Raw genomic sequence first — 11,859 nt, 5'->3', positions numbered from 1 at the left:
GAGAGGAGTGTGGGTCCTACCTTCACATGGGTACTCTCCACATCATTAGAATTGCGTTAGAGCTCTCAAATTAGAGCTCTCAAACATTATTGTTTTTGTTATTTCTTCCCACCCTAAAAACATGTAAATTATGATATTTGTAGTGTTAATTACACAAATATAATAATTTAATCATTTTCAATCATAACTATAAATAATATAATGAGTCATAATTAAACATCATAAGTTATAATCAAATATTTTTTTAATCATAATCAAAATAATAATCATAATAAATTATAAACAACATCGTAATGAGTTATATTAACACAACAATGAATCATAATCAAATCATAACACTATAATAAATCATAATCAAATATCACAAATAATATAACTAAAAATATAGTACACACTCTACTTCAAGCTTATATCGTAGAATATGCCACGTAACATTATTGTACAGGAAAAGAAATGCCTCGATTTTGACACTCACCCTCAACCTTCTACTATCCTTTTTTTTTGAAAAACAACAACATTACCTCCCAAGATTAAGGAATTTGTTTGATAAATAAGATTAAGGAATTTTTTCTCTCCATCCATCGAAAAAAAAAAAAAAAAAAACAAAAACACTAAAGACACTCTTTCCTCAATTTCTAAATAATTAATCTTTTCAAATAGTTATAAATAAAAAATTCACAAAATAATATTAATAAAAATTAATTTTTTTTTATAAATAACTTATATAAACTGCAACAACAACATATAAACGGCACTATCAAAACAAAAGGGAGATACGTATTGACAAGGAGAACTATAATTGCCTAGCTAAGTAGTGGATTTAAGTCCCTGTCAACATTGTCAACATTCAACAGTAGACATTAAAATAAGAGGAGGGGAGGGGAGGGGAGGGGCCTCGGTCTATAAAAGCTAGTAGAAAATTAAGGACCACTAGTCAATTAAATTGGCAGTGTACGAAGACTTCATCTCCAATCAAAGACCCACCAAGGCATCTCCAACGATTTATTAGAATTTTCATTATATTTGAATAAATAAAAAAAAGATAAATTTCTCAATCTTTATAATTTGCATCAAAACACATTGGATGTTTGGAAAAACGACTGGCCGATCGACAGAAAAAAGAAAATTGATTTTTTTTCCCCTCCATTTCTGTTTCCTCACAGTGCACTGCTTGTATGATTGTATGATTCCCCCATTTTTTTTCAGTTTCTGCCATTATTTCTCCTCTTTTTCTTCTCTGTTTATTCCATGAAAGAAAAGTAGTAGTTTTCAAACATTATTCACAAATAGGAGAACATGAAAAAAAAGCAAGCAACTCACCATCCAGATCAGATTTAAGGTATGGAACGATGAAGATGAAGGGTTCACTTGATCAAGACAATTGTCTAACAATGTGTCCACGCATTCAAATGCTGCTTTCCTCAACTCAAGCCCATCATCCACTATGTGCTTGAAAGGATCAAGATCAACTGTTCTTATCAATTCTTTCTGTAACAGAAATACATATCAGAATATGTGAGGGTCAAAACTAAATAATGATCAAAGAATAATTAAAGAAAAAAATTAAAATGGTAATGGAGATAGAAATTGAATAACACACTTAGAAGCTTTTTATGTGAACTAAACATATTTAAGCATCAAGTTTTTACCATAAAACAAAAGGAGAACTCTGGCACATTTTAGCCGAATTGTATTGAAAGCTTTGGCTATTTGTGAACTATTTAGTTATATTGATATGTTGGTTGCTTGTATCTGAGTCTTGTCAACTGATTTTTGGTTTAATTCGGTTTTTCATAGCAAATTTAATTACAACAGTCTCCTTAGCATGAGCAGAGAGAGTCGCTCTCAAAATTATGTTTCAGTGGCAATGTATATCTATACTGCGTTCAGATAATTTGATAGTAATTGTCAAAAAAAATATGTGCCAACTCCAAAACTGGATTGTATGGTTATATCTTCCTCCATATTTCTGGAACATTTGATGATCTTGAAGAACAGGGGCAAAAATGGTCATCAGGAGTTGATCGGTCAGTCGACCCGTCAGTGTAAATTTTTTACAAATTTTGCCTTGAGGTAGTCATTCGGAGATATCCGGCTGATCGTTCGGTAGGTCAATACTCAACGGTTATGCACAGTAAATTGCTGAAAAGTGCACGATATTCTTAATTTGATGAAACATTTATTATATTCTCAATTTGATACATGTTTGATGAAACCATTGGAACATAAAAAGACAAACTTTTTCACCAAAATTGAATTTCGTGATGGGTTTGATATAACGTTAGAGATGGCCAGGGTCAGACATTAATCACCAGTCTTCTTTTTGTCCTACTATATAAACAGACTTTTAAATTCACCAATATGAAATCATATCCGTCAATATATCAATACATAATAATATCATATGATCAAAATCTTATTATATAAAGACCGTTGCAAATACATTTTGTGACAACATTAACAGTGACAAAACGGGGTGTAAAAACTAATGTTGCAAAAAAGTAATTGTAACGCAACATACTATTGCGAATGCGATATAAGCTCCATTGCTCTGGGTCATATTTCAATCAACATTTATTAAACTAAGATTGAATGTACATTCAAGAAAACACAATCAAATGAGCTCAAAAATAAAATAAAATAAAATAAATAAACAACTTAACCACCATATCAAACTCATCAACAAACCCCCCAGCTTTGTTTGGTTTTAGTCCCAACAAACCTATTAAAGAACTTCTTCGCTAATAGGTTGTATTATCTTTGAACAAGTAGACAACCAAACCAATCAAACTTCCACTTGACATATTCACAAGCAGCCCCAAAGACGACAATAGAAAATGAACAAACCAAGCACAGAAATGTACAGAACCTTAGGACTTGAATCCTCCTTTCTCCAATACAGGTCAGAGACATCAAAAACTGAATTCAACCACGCTTCTTGATTTTTCATCAAGAAACAGATTATGGAGAATTCAGACAGTAGCTAACAGAAATCCCAAGTGCAACGAGCTGCTTAGTAGAGCTTTATTTTGGTTTGGATTGGATTCCGACAAATTGGGCATAGTTGAAGGTCTTGTCCACAATCCCAACATGTCTGTCCAAGAGAAAAGAGAAATTTTTGCATGTTAATATTTCACCTGCCATTTTTTCGGTCCAAATAGTTGAAGAGATTGATTAATGTTGTATTTGGTTGAGGAATTTGAGAAGAGATTTGAAAAGGGAAAGGAAAAGAGAAAAAGATATGTAAAATTAGGTGAAATGTACGTATATTTTATTCACATTTCACTTACCTTTTCCCTTTCTCTTACCAAATTCCTTTCCCAATCTCCCAATCAAACACAATGTAACAGATTTACCTGATGCCCACAACCAAAGGCCATGTCCTTCGCATTACTGAGGCAAATGGGACAAAGCTGTAAATGAAAAATATTAGCACCAGCTATTGAAACCACATGAAGACCCTGTTAGGTGTAGCTTCTGGAGCTGCTTATAGCTTATTTTTTCTAGTTGTCTCTTAGAGTCTGTTGCAGAGTCGTTGGGTTAACTTCTGCTTATAACTTATGAGGCATAAATAACTTGAATAAGTTGAATATTGGGAAGCATGGAAAGGGACATTATCAACTTTCAGTTATAAATTGCACCAAACAAGAAGAATCACGCACGCAAAGTGTACAATGAAATTTTTTTCAAAGGATTAAAGACAACACTCTGTTCAAATAGACCCTTTACCAGCACCGGGAATTGTTATTTTTGAATTGGACCAAGTACCTGGTTATCAAAAGTAGAACTTGAAGCAGGTGGAGCTGTGCTAACAGGACTGCTGTGGCCATGATAAGGAGCCGGGCTCTGCTGGAAATTAGATGAACATGAAGATTTCGAGCTGCTAAACGAAGGTGCACTATATACAGGTGGTGGGAGGGGAACCCTCTCAGGAACATTCCCTTTCCGGCCACTGTACCCAAGCAAAGAGAAGACAATGAGATCATACGTGAAATTGAGGCAATTAAAACCTAAATATTCAAGTTAACCATCAATTACCCTAATACATTGAGCTCTATTGTTGCCTTATATTGAGAAGGAATTTCCATCAACGCTGCAAGAGCGAATTCTGTCTCTTTTCGGGATTGGGCCACATTCTTTGACATAATTTCTGTGAAATTGACGAACTAAAGAAAAAAAATAGTTGTCCCCTATTAAGCATTGTCAACAGTAATATGCATCCAATAGTAGTGGCAAATCAGAAGGCAAAATAAACCTTATAATGCTAGTACATCACTTACTTGGAAATTATCGAAGGCCCGAGCAGGGATGTTGTCATCAAACTCCCTCATCATGTCCCAGGGTCCATCTCCAACCCCAACTAATATAATGGACAAGGGTAACTTGCTGTACAAATGTAGCCACATTTCATAAAAAAGTTGACAAAATAAATTATAAAAAGAGCAATAGAAAAGAGAATGGTGCAGCGAGACAACAATTGAAGAACAAGAAGTTACACCCAATAACCTTGCTGTTACAATTGCTTCGACTGTTTTCTTCTCCTGTGGACTCAACTGACCATGCTCAGTATCAACACTTCTAGTAACCTATGGCAACACCCAAATGGCTAGGTGAGTTTGAAGGTTCAATTAACAAAGAATGGTGCTGGGCACCACAGGATTTTAAAGGTTTAATTAACAACGCAAGATTACCTGTCCGTCTGCAATTATTAACAAAACATGGTACTGGCCACCACTCTTCTCAACAATTGTCATGGCCATTTCAATAATTGGGCCAAATGATGTCGGCCCTGCAGCAATTGACAAAGAACAGAGAAGCGTAACCTATAAGAACAAATTATTCTGGAGTTCAAGTACTACTAGGGTAGGAAAAGTATAGTTTAGTTTGTAGAATTCAAACCTGCTAAACGTAGATGAGGAACTATTTCCCGGTACTGACTCAACACTTCCTCAAATCCATTACAAAACCTGTCATCTGGATAAAAGCTGAAGACATCTTGATCATGTGTTGATGCTGCCAAAATGGAAACAGAAAGTATTGATTATTGCCAATATTCAAAAAAATTGATCTCGGAAAGTATCATCTCTGGCTCAAAGAAATTACCATCTCCAAATCCATAACAAGGAATCAAATTATCCTCATCAAAAGCTGCCAAGGTTTTCCCAATAATAGAAATGGCTTGTTCATATGGATTTAAACCACTTCCAATGTAATGTAAGCTTCTTCTGTTGAATGACCTTGCACCTATTTACCAGTCCAAGATCAGCATGTTTCCGGTAACTGATAATAACGCTTAAAACATTCAACTTAGCATAAAAATTCAACCTGTCCACTCATTGCTCTTTGTGAAGTCTATACCAACAATGAGATTAGAAGACTCAAGGCCAGCACGGGCAAGAGCCTCAGTCACCTGTAAAGAAAGTAACATCTCATTTAGACTCGGTAGCATCGGAATTTATAAGAAATTCACATAATTTTTCAGGCAATAAAAGGAGGAAAATAAATATATATATATATATATATATATATGCCAAACCCAGTAACATAAAAGCAATTATTTTTTAACGATAAAACATCGCTGTACCAGAAACCAATATCTTTATTAACTCAACAATGCTAAAAATTTGACTAGCCTCTATTTGGCGTAGCATGATTTCAATCTTGGCAGTTCATTGCCAATGACTCAACTGTCAACAAATAACCAGTGGAACAAAAACAAACTATTTTGCAGAAAATGCTAGTTTCACTATCATGTTGGATAAATACTGTTGGAAATAAATAAAAATAAAATCTGGGTATTGAAAATTTTTAGTATTAGATTTCTAATGATAAAATATTTAAGAATGAAAATGAAAATGAAAATAAAAACTACATTTCAATAAGCACAATCAACATTCAAAGTGTGAAGTCAAGTCTCTCTCACTTGAAAGTAAGACGCATTTGGTAAAGTCGTAAATGCATCTATAATTAATCTCAATGAGGTATGCCCCAAAAACTTCATATCAATTGTTAGGTTTTTGAATCAGTGGAGTACAAAACTAAAATGATTTTGATATATACAATCAATCATACATATGTATTCAAGATATAATTGAGATATGATTATTCATCATAAGGAAATTACGAGACTTGAAAGAACTATTGAATACAATCTTACCTGCTCCAAGGAATTGTAATTATCAGCAATCCTCGAATACCTCCGGTCAAGCTTCCTCTGTGGTTCTTGAGGCCGACCCCCATAGTTTTGAGGAGGTGCATGGTATTGTTGTGGTGGATACGCAGGATAAGCCATCTGGGGAGCATAACTTTGGCTTTCTTGGGGATAGGATGGTTGATTATATTCATATGGACCCGTAGAAGACGAAGAAGGCCGAACCGGAGAAGACTGACGCCAACTTCCATCCCTTGAATTTCTTCCCCCCATTCAACTCAATACTATATACTCTATACAGATTTCACAATTTTGAACAAACATAACTTGTTTCCTATACAATAGCACAATCCAATTCAACCAAAAACCATCAAAATCAATCACTTGAAAACAGAATCCCAGAAAAATTCCCCAAAACAAACCCTGGTTTCAATTCTTGGAATGAAAGCACCCCAAAAAGAGGCTAGAGAAACCTTCCAAAGAGAAAAAAAACAAAAATGATAACCGACTGCCAAGATAGCCTTATCAACTAAGATATACATTGCTTCATAACCACAGCAATTAATATTATTTACTAAAAAATTCAAATTGCTTCATAACTGCATCAATTAATATCATTTGCAATATATTTTACAAGATTGCATAATTATGCTACAAGTTGGTGCCAAATGGTCAAGCAAGATTTCAACACACGCCACATTAATGTATTTACATACAAAATATGAAAATAAAATAAAATAATAAAAAAAAAGGGAAGTGAGCAAACCAACAATTTCAGTCAAAATATTTGGTGCGAAATAGTTATGGGAAACTTTTGTTTTCTGAATCTGTTTTCAAAAACTAGTATGGTGAAAAAAAAAAATAATAATAATAAATTCATAATTGTTAATATATGATTTTCTCTTTTGGGGGGGGATGAAAACAATTTTAGAAAATTCAAAATTAAAGTTTTAGGTGTTTACTGTTGTCAAATTAGTTTGTAATTGTTTTTCAAAATTTTTAGAAACAAAATCTGAAAACTCAACCAAACAGAATGCTACTTTTTAGGAAACACTAGTGAAGTTGATTTGTATTTCCAAAAACTGTTTTTACACAATGAATATATCATGAAAAACAATGGATGGTTTTGATCTCTTTATTAATTTGTTTCCAAAAACACTAAAAATGAAAACAGAACAACCAAACATGTGTCCTACATGTTCTCTTAAACTATCAACAACGGAGTAAATATAGCAGAATCATTAAATATAGCAACCAAAAAAAATTGTAGTTAAGTCAATCTTCACTTCAAAAAGAAAAAAGAAAAAAAAACCCTAAAATTTATCTAAAATTTCATCAATTGAAGTAATTACGGAGACTGATTCGATTGAGGAGAGTGAGAGACAAACCTGCATGAAGACAAAGAATCTTTGCATCTTTCTCAGAGACCTTTGTGTTCACACTTGTTCTACTTTGGCAGAATTTCTATGTTGGATCGAATGTTCTACTTCAGCAAGAAAGTCGTCTCTGTTTTTTTTTCTTTTTCTTTTTCTTTTTCTTTTTTCAATTTTAATTTTTTTTGGGTACTTTGATGATAATCTTATTATTTATAACAATGGTCGAGTTATAACGAAAGCTCTAATGATATTATGGTAAAAAAAAAAAATATTTTATAAATACATAAACCACGTCACATATAAAATCACCCCCTCACACATTATTAAAACTCTGTTTAATATTTTAAAATTAAAACTCCTAAATTTTTATTCTATTATTTATAATATTACCATAAAAATGGTTGGTAGATGCATATGATTGAAGTCTCTCGACATTTTCTTATGGTACAATTAGTGGGGGTTGGAGAATGGGTTAATTACATTTTACTTCTTTATAATTTAGTCCTTCTAATTTAGAAATATATTCATAACCCCCTTTAACCCGGAGTGAAGTGAAAATCCAACAGACAACTGTTATTATATATAAGAGCGCGTGTTGCAAATCTTTGGCTGGGATGCCTGGTGACATTGTTAAGATAAAATTTGGGAGTAAAAATTTTAATTTTTTAAATTCAGTTTTTAAAAATTAAATATTATATTATATATATATATATATATTTAGTGAATATTTTAAAAAATTTAAATTATTTTTTTATTTTTTTAAATGCACATTACAAAAATGTATCTAAATAATAAAGTATTTGTAAAAAATATTTTAAAAATTTAATAAATACACAAAAATACAAAAAAAATATATTGAATTTTCATATATATATATATATATATTATTTTTAAAAACTTAATAAATAATATTATACTTTTTAAGTGTATTTATGTTAGATGTGTTTAAAAATTAAAAAAATTCAATAAAAAAATATGAAAAATAAAAAAATAAATTTTTTTAAAAAACTAAAATGAAACAGAGTAAATAATGCCATTTTCTTCTTCAATCCTTTCTTGCAATCCATCTCCAATTTACTGTGCATCTTCCCATCATATGGAGATCCCAACCCATCACCACCAGTGACCCACCAATAGAATACACAAATAACTACTACCAATGACCACCAACATCACTCTCTTCCTTACAATAACCTCTAATTGAAAAGAAGTGTATATGTACAGGTGGAGTATTATTAGGTGAAAATGAAAGGGAGAGGGAGTTTGGGTTTGTTAAAGGAAGCCATGGGTAATGGCTAGAGATTTGCAGAGCGTTACTAGGTTTGAGTTTTTACCAGATGATGGTGCTGTGGTTTTGGTGTTCCCAAAAAGTAGAGTTGTATTTTATACTAATGGACATCCAAAAGGGGCCCAACCCACGACTCAGGGCCCAGCTCATGGCCCAGGTGTTAAAGCCCAATAACCTTGAAAACCAATGCTAGCCTAAGACCAATAGCATTCGAACACAGGCAGGAAATTAGCCACGTAAGCAGACAAAGATCCTACAAAATTATTGCACACACACATTAGCCATTTACTGAGGCCCTCGCAACATTAAATGCGGCAAGTCTTTCATGCCAGAAGAAGCAGACTCACCATGAACGATGTGAGCTAGACTATAAACTTTCGGCTAACAAGACGGTCTAGAATGGATAAGGAAATGATGAAAAAAGGATATAAGGAAGCTTTCGAGATATGTTAAAGGTTAAGTTTTTCATCTCTTGCCTCTCTTTCTCTCTATAATCAATCTCTCATAACCTAACTTGATCATCGGAGTGTCCGTCGAAGGATTATCTCCTCCTTTGGACCTTTTTGCAGGCTCGCTTTAAGGACACAAAGGTCAGCACCCCTTTGGAAGCGTGGATCGGTCCAACCCATCCACCATTCAAGTTACTGCATTATTAGTTGGCGCCGTCTATGGAAAAACTCCTATAGTCGTCAGTTGTGTTCATTGTCGCCAGAGGGAATCCTGTTAACACCCATCTCCTACATCAGGGTGGATGGTCACGACCAGGTCCATGGCTTCATAATACAATGCTAGTAACCTGGAAGTCGAGTTCTCCAACCCAAATAACCTATCTCTGTATTTCGCAGAACTCACCAACAGCATCAACCAGCTGACCGAACAAAACCAAGCCCTGATCAACGCTTTGTTCCAGGGTGACTTGCATACCCCTCTTCCTCCATCGTAAATAATCCCCATTGACCTGGAACAAGCCCACAATCATCACCAATTCCCACCACATGTGTCCCAAGAAATATTTCCTCCCTTTGTCCCACGGCGCGTCGAACCCCGATAATCTACGCGTCCCTTCTCCAAGCTCGTAGCCCCATCAGGAGGGACCACTGCTGTTCCATAACCACCTTCCATTGCACTATACTGCCGTTCGTAAAGGCGAGGCTAGTAATGTTCAACCCCCAGCTCATGCTTATGGAGATAATGCCCTCGTTTGGGACGAAGAATTACGGGCTATGAAGCTTCAGTTACAAGGGGTCATGCAAAACATGCAGCATAAACCTTCTTCCACCATCAACTCCCCTTTTATTGCTTCCATCAGAAATAAAGCTCTACTCTCTAAGTTCAAAATGCCATCGATTGACACCTTTGATGGTACCACTGATCCGATCGACCACGTGGAAACATATTGGACACTTATGATCCTCTACGCTTTTCCAAACGAAATCATGTGTCGCGCTTTCCCCGTCAAGTTGAAGGGGTCAGCGCAACTTTAGTTCAGCCAACTTCCCTCAGACTCTGTCATTTCCTTTCACCAGCTCAATGAGTCTTTCCTGAGCCATTTCATCGGTGTACAGCGCCAACGATACCCAACGACTCAACTGCTAAACATCCGGTAGACCGAGGGGGAATCGCTGCGTAGCTTTGTAACCCACTTCAATGCAGAGGCCTTACAAGTGGAAGAAAATGATGACAAGGTCATTCTCACAGCCTTCATGGCCGATTTGTGCCTGTCAGATTTTCTCTTTTCCCTCTGCAAAAACCCCCTGATTGTAATGGCCACCCTTCTCGCCAAAGCCCAGAAATACATGAATGCTGAAGACTCCCTGGCGGCTCGCCAAGACTCCACATTCAAAGCTTTGCAGTCCGGGGAAAAGAAAAAAAGAACCTGAACCCAGGTACTTGCAATACACTCACTGACCTTCACAGCATACAAATTAACCCCTATGCTCCGACCGACTAGCTCTTACCCCACCAACTAGTTAGTTCGAACGATACACACCTCTCAACTCACCTATAGAGCAAGTCTTGCACCAAATCCAGCGTGACTACGACCTCAAGTGGCCCTAACCATCGAAATTCCCCTCCACCAGGCGGGACCAGTCCAGGTACTGTCGTTTCCATCGTTACCACAGCCATACCACTGAAGAATGTGTTAACCTCAAAAACCAAGTCGAGGGTTTAATTCGCTAAGGGCGCCTCAACTGGTTCACAGCAGCTCGCCCCCATGAAAGGCCTAAGGTTGACCTCCTGAGTCACAACGACCGACACACTCCTCCTAGACAGCCTGAACAACCTAGATGGCATGATGACCGGGCTCCACAACACCCCCACGCACAAGGCGCTCCTACCCCTCCGGTAAGCCAAATCAGGGTCATCGCCAGAGGGCTCGCGTGCGGTGAACCTTCTCGGTCGGCACAGCGAGCTGAGCTCCGCAAAATTAGGCAAGGCTCCGATAAGGTCGTTAAGACAGTGGACCGCCCCTACAAATAGCCCAAGTAACGATCTGAACCGATCACCTTTATGGAGGCGAACTGCATAGGCGTTCGTTACACCCATGACGACCCTCTAGTCATCTCTGCTCTCTTATTAAACTACAAAATCATATGAGTACTTGTCGACAATGGCAACTCCTCAGACATCATATTCCTTAACACCCTCGGACAACTCAAAGTTGGGAAAGAAAAGTTGTCTCCTCTACAAACCCCTCTGGTCGGCTTTACTGGAGATTGGGTGACGTCCATAAGCTCCATCAACCTTCCAATCACCATTAGAGAGTATCTATGGCAGTCCACAAAACTATTCACCTTCTTCGTCGTCGATTGCCCTTTCGCCTACAACATCATACTTGGACGCACAGCTCTCAACGCCCTCCAAGCTGTAACCTTCACGTACCGTTTGGCCATGAAATTTTTGACCAATCAAGGGGTCGGCACGGTGAGGGGTGAACAAATGGTGGCCAGAGAATGCTATGTCTCCTTATTAAAGGAGGTTAGATTGAAGGAGACCATGATCATAGAAGGCCTTGATGTCAGAGACGAAAAGGAGTTAATCAG

The 11,859-nt window shown here is 36.3% G+C and overlaps 1 protein-coding gene and 1 long non-coding RNA gene across 3 annotated transcripts; both read right to left on the bottom strand.

Annotated features, from left to right (window-relative positions):
- Window positions 1–1,001: 1,001 nt before the first annotated feature.
- Window positions 1,002–1,488, bottom strand: LOC145823220 (uncharacterized). Its single transcript, XR_014365505.1, has 2 exons — window positions 1,321–1,488; window positions 1,002–1,237 (listed from the first exon to the last, which is right to left on the bottom strand). It is a non-coding gene; the product is annotated as an uncharacterized LOC145823220 (long non-coding RNA).
- Window positions 1,489–2,559: 1,071 nt separating this feature from the next.
- On the bottom strand, window positions 2,560–8,001 carry LOC114316256 (E3 ubiquitin-protein ligase RGLG2). 2 transcript variants are annotated; one of them, XM_028262916.2, is made up of 12 exons: window positions 7,540–8,001; window positions 6,158–6,485; window positions 5,326–5,410; window positions 5,104–5,244; window positions 4,900–5,013; window positions 4,692–4,789; window positions 4,507–4,586; window positions 4,281–4,386; window positions 4,039–4,166; window positions 3,769–3,952; window positions 3,357–3,413; window positions 2,560–3,094 (listed from the first exon to the last, which is right to left on the bottom strand). In XM_028262916.2, the coding sequence occupies exons 2-12, from the start codon at window positions 6,422–6,424 to the stop codon at window positions 3,014–3,016; spliced, it is 1,341 nt and encodes a 446-aa protein (XP_028118717.2). In that variant the 5' UTR covers window positions 6,425–6,485; window positions 7,540–8,001; the 3' UTR covers window positions 2,560–3,013. The 2 variants fall into 2 exon arrangements, with proteins under 2 accessions (XP_028118717.2, XP_082778932.1); XM_082922806.1 differs by having other exon boundaries at window positions 6,158–6,624; window positions 7,540–7,770.
- Between the last annotated feature and the right edge of the window lie 3,858 nt (window positions 8,002–11,859).

Source organism: Camellia sinensis, chromosome 4, assembly GCF_055761805.1.
Source record: "Camellia sinensis isolate YWXY chromosome 4, ASM5576180v1, whole genome shotgun sequence".
In the NCBI taxonomy this organism is placed as follows: domain Eukaryota; kingdom Viridiplantae; phylum Streptophyta; class Magnoliopsida; order Ericales; family Theaceae; genus Camellia; species Camellia sinensis.
Note: the sequence above shows the minus strand (reverse complement) of the source record. Positions and strands in the feature narration are given on the sequence as shown.

What these genes read in the sequence shown, in the direction of transcription:
- LOC114316256 (XM_028262916.2), bottom strand. Translation starts at nt 6,424, where the DNA reads ATGGGGGGAAGAAATTCAAGGGATGGAAGTTGGCGTCAGTCTTCTCCG. An exon ending in TTGTTATGGATTTGGAGATG is followed by an intron (nt 5,014 to 5,103) that starts GTAATTTCTTTG and finishes CCATTTTGGCAG; the next exon opens with CATCAACACATGATCAAGAT. An exon ending in ATAGAGCTCAATGTATTAGG is followed by an intron (nt 3,953 to 4,038) that starts GTAATTGATGGT and finishes GCTTGGGTACAG; the next exon opens with TGGCCGGAAAGGGAATGTTC.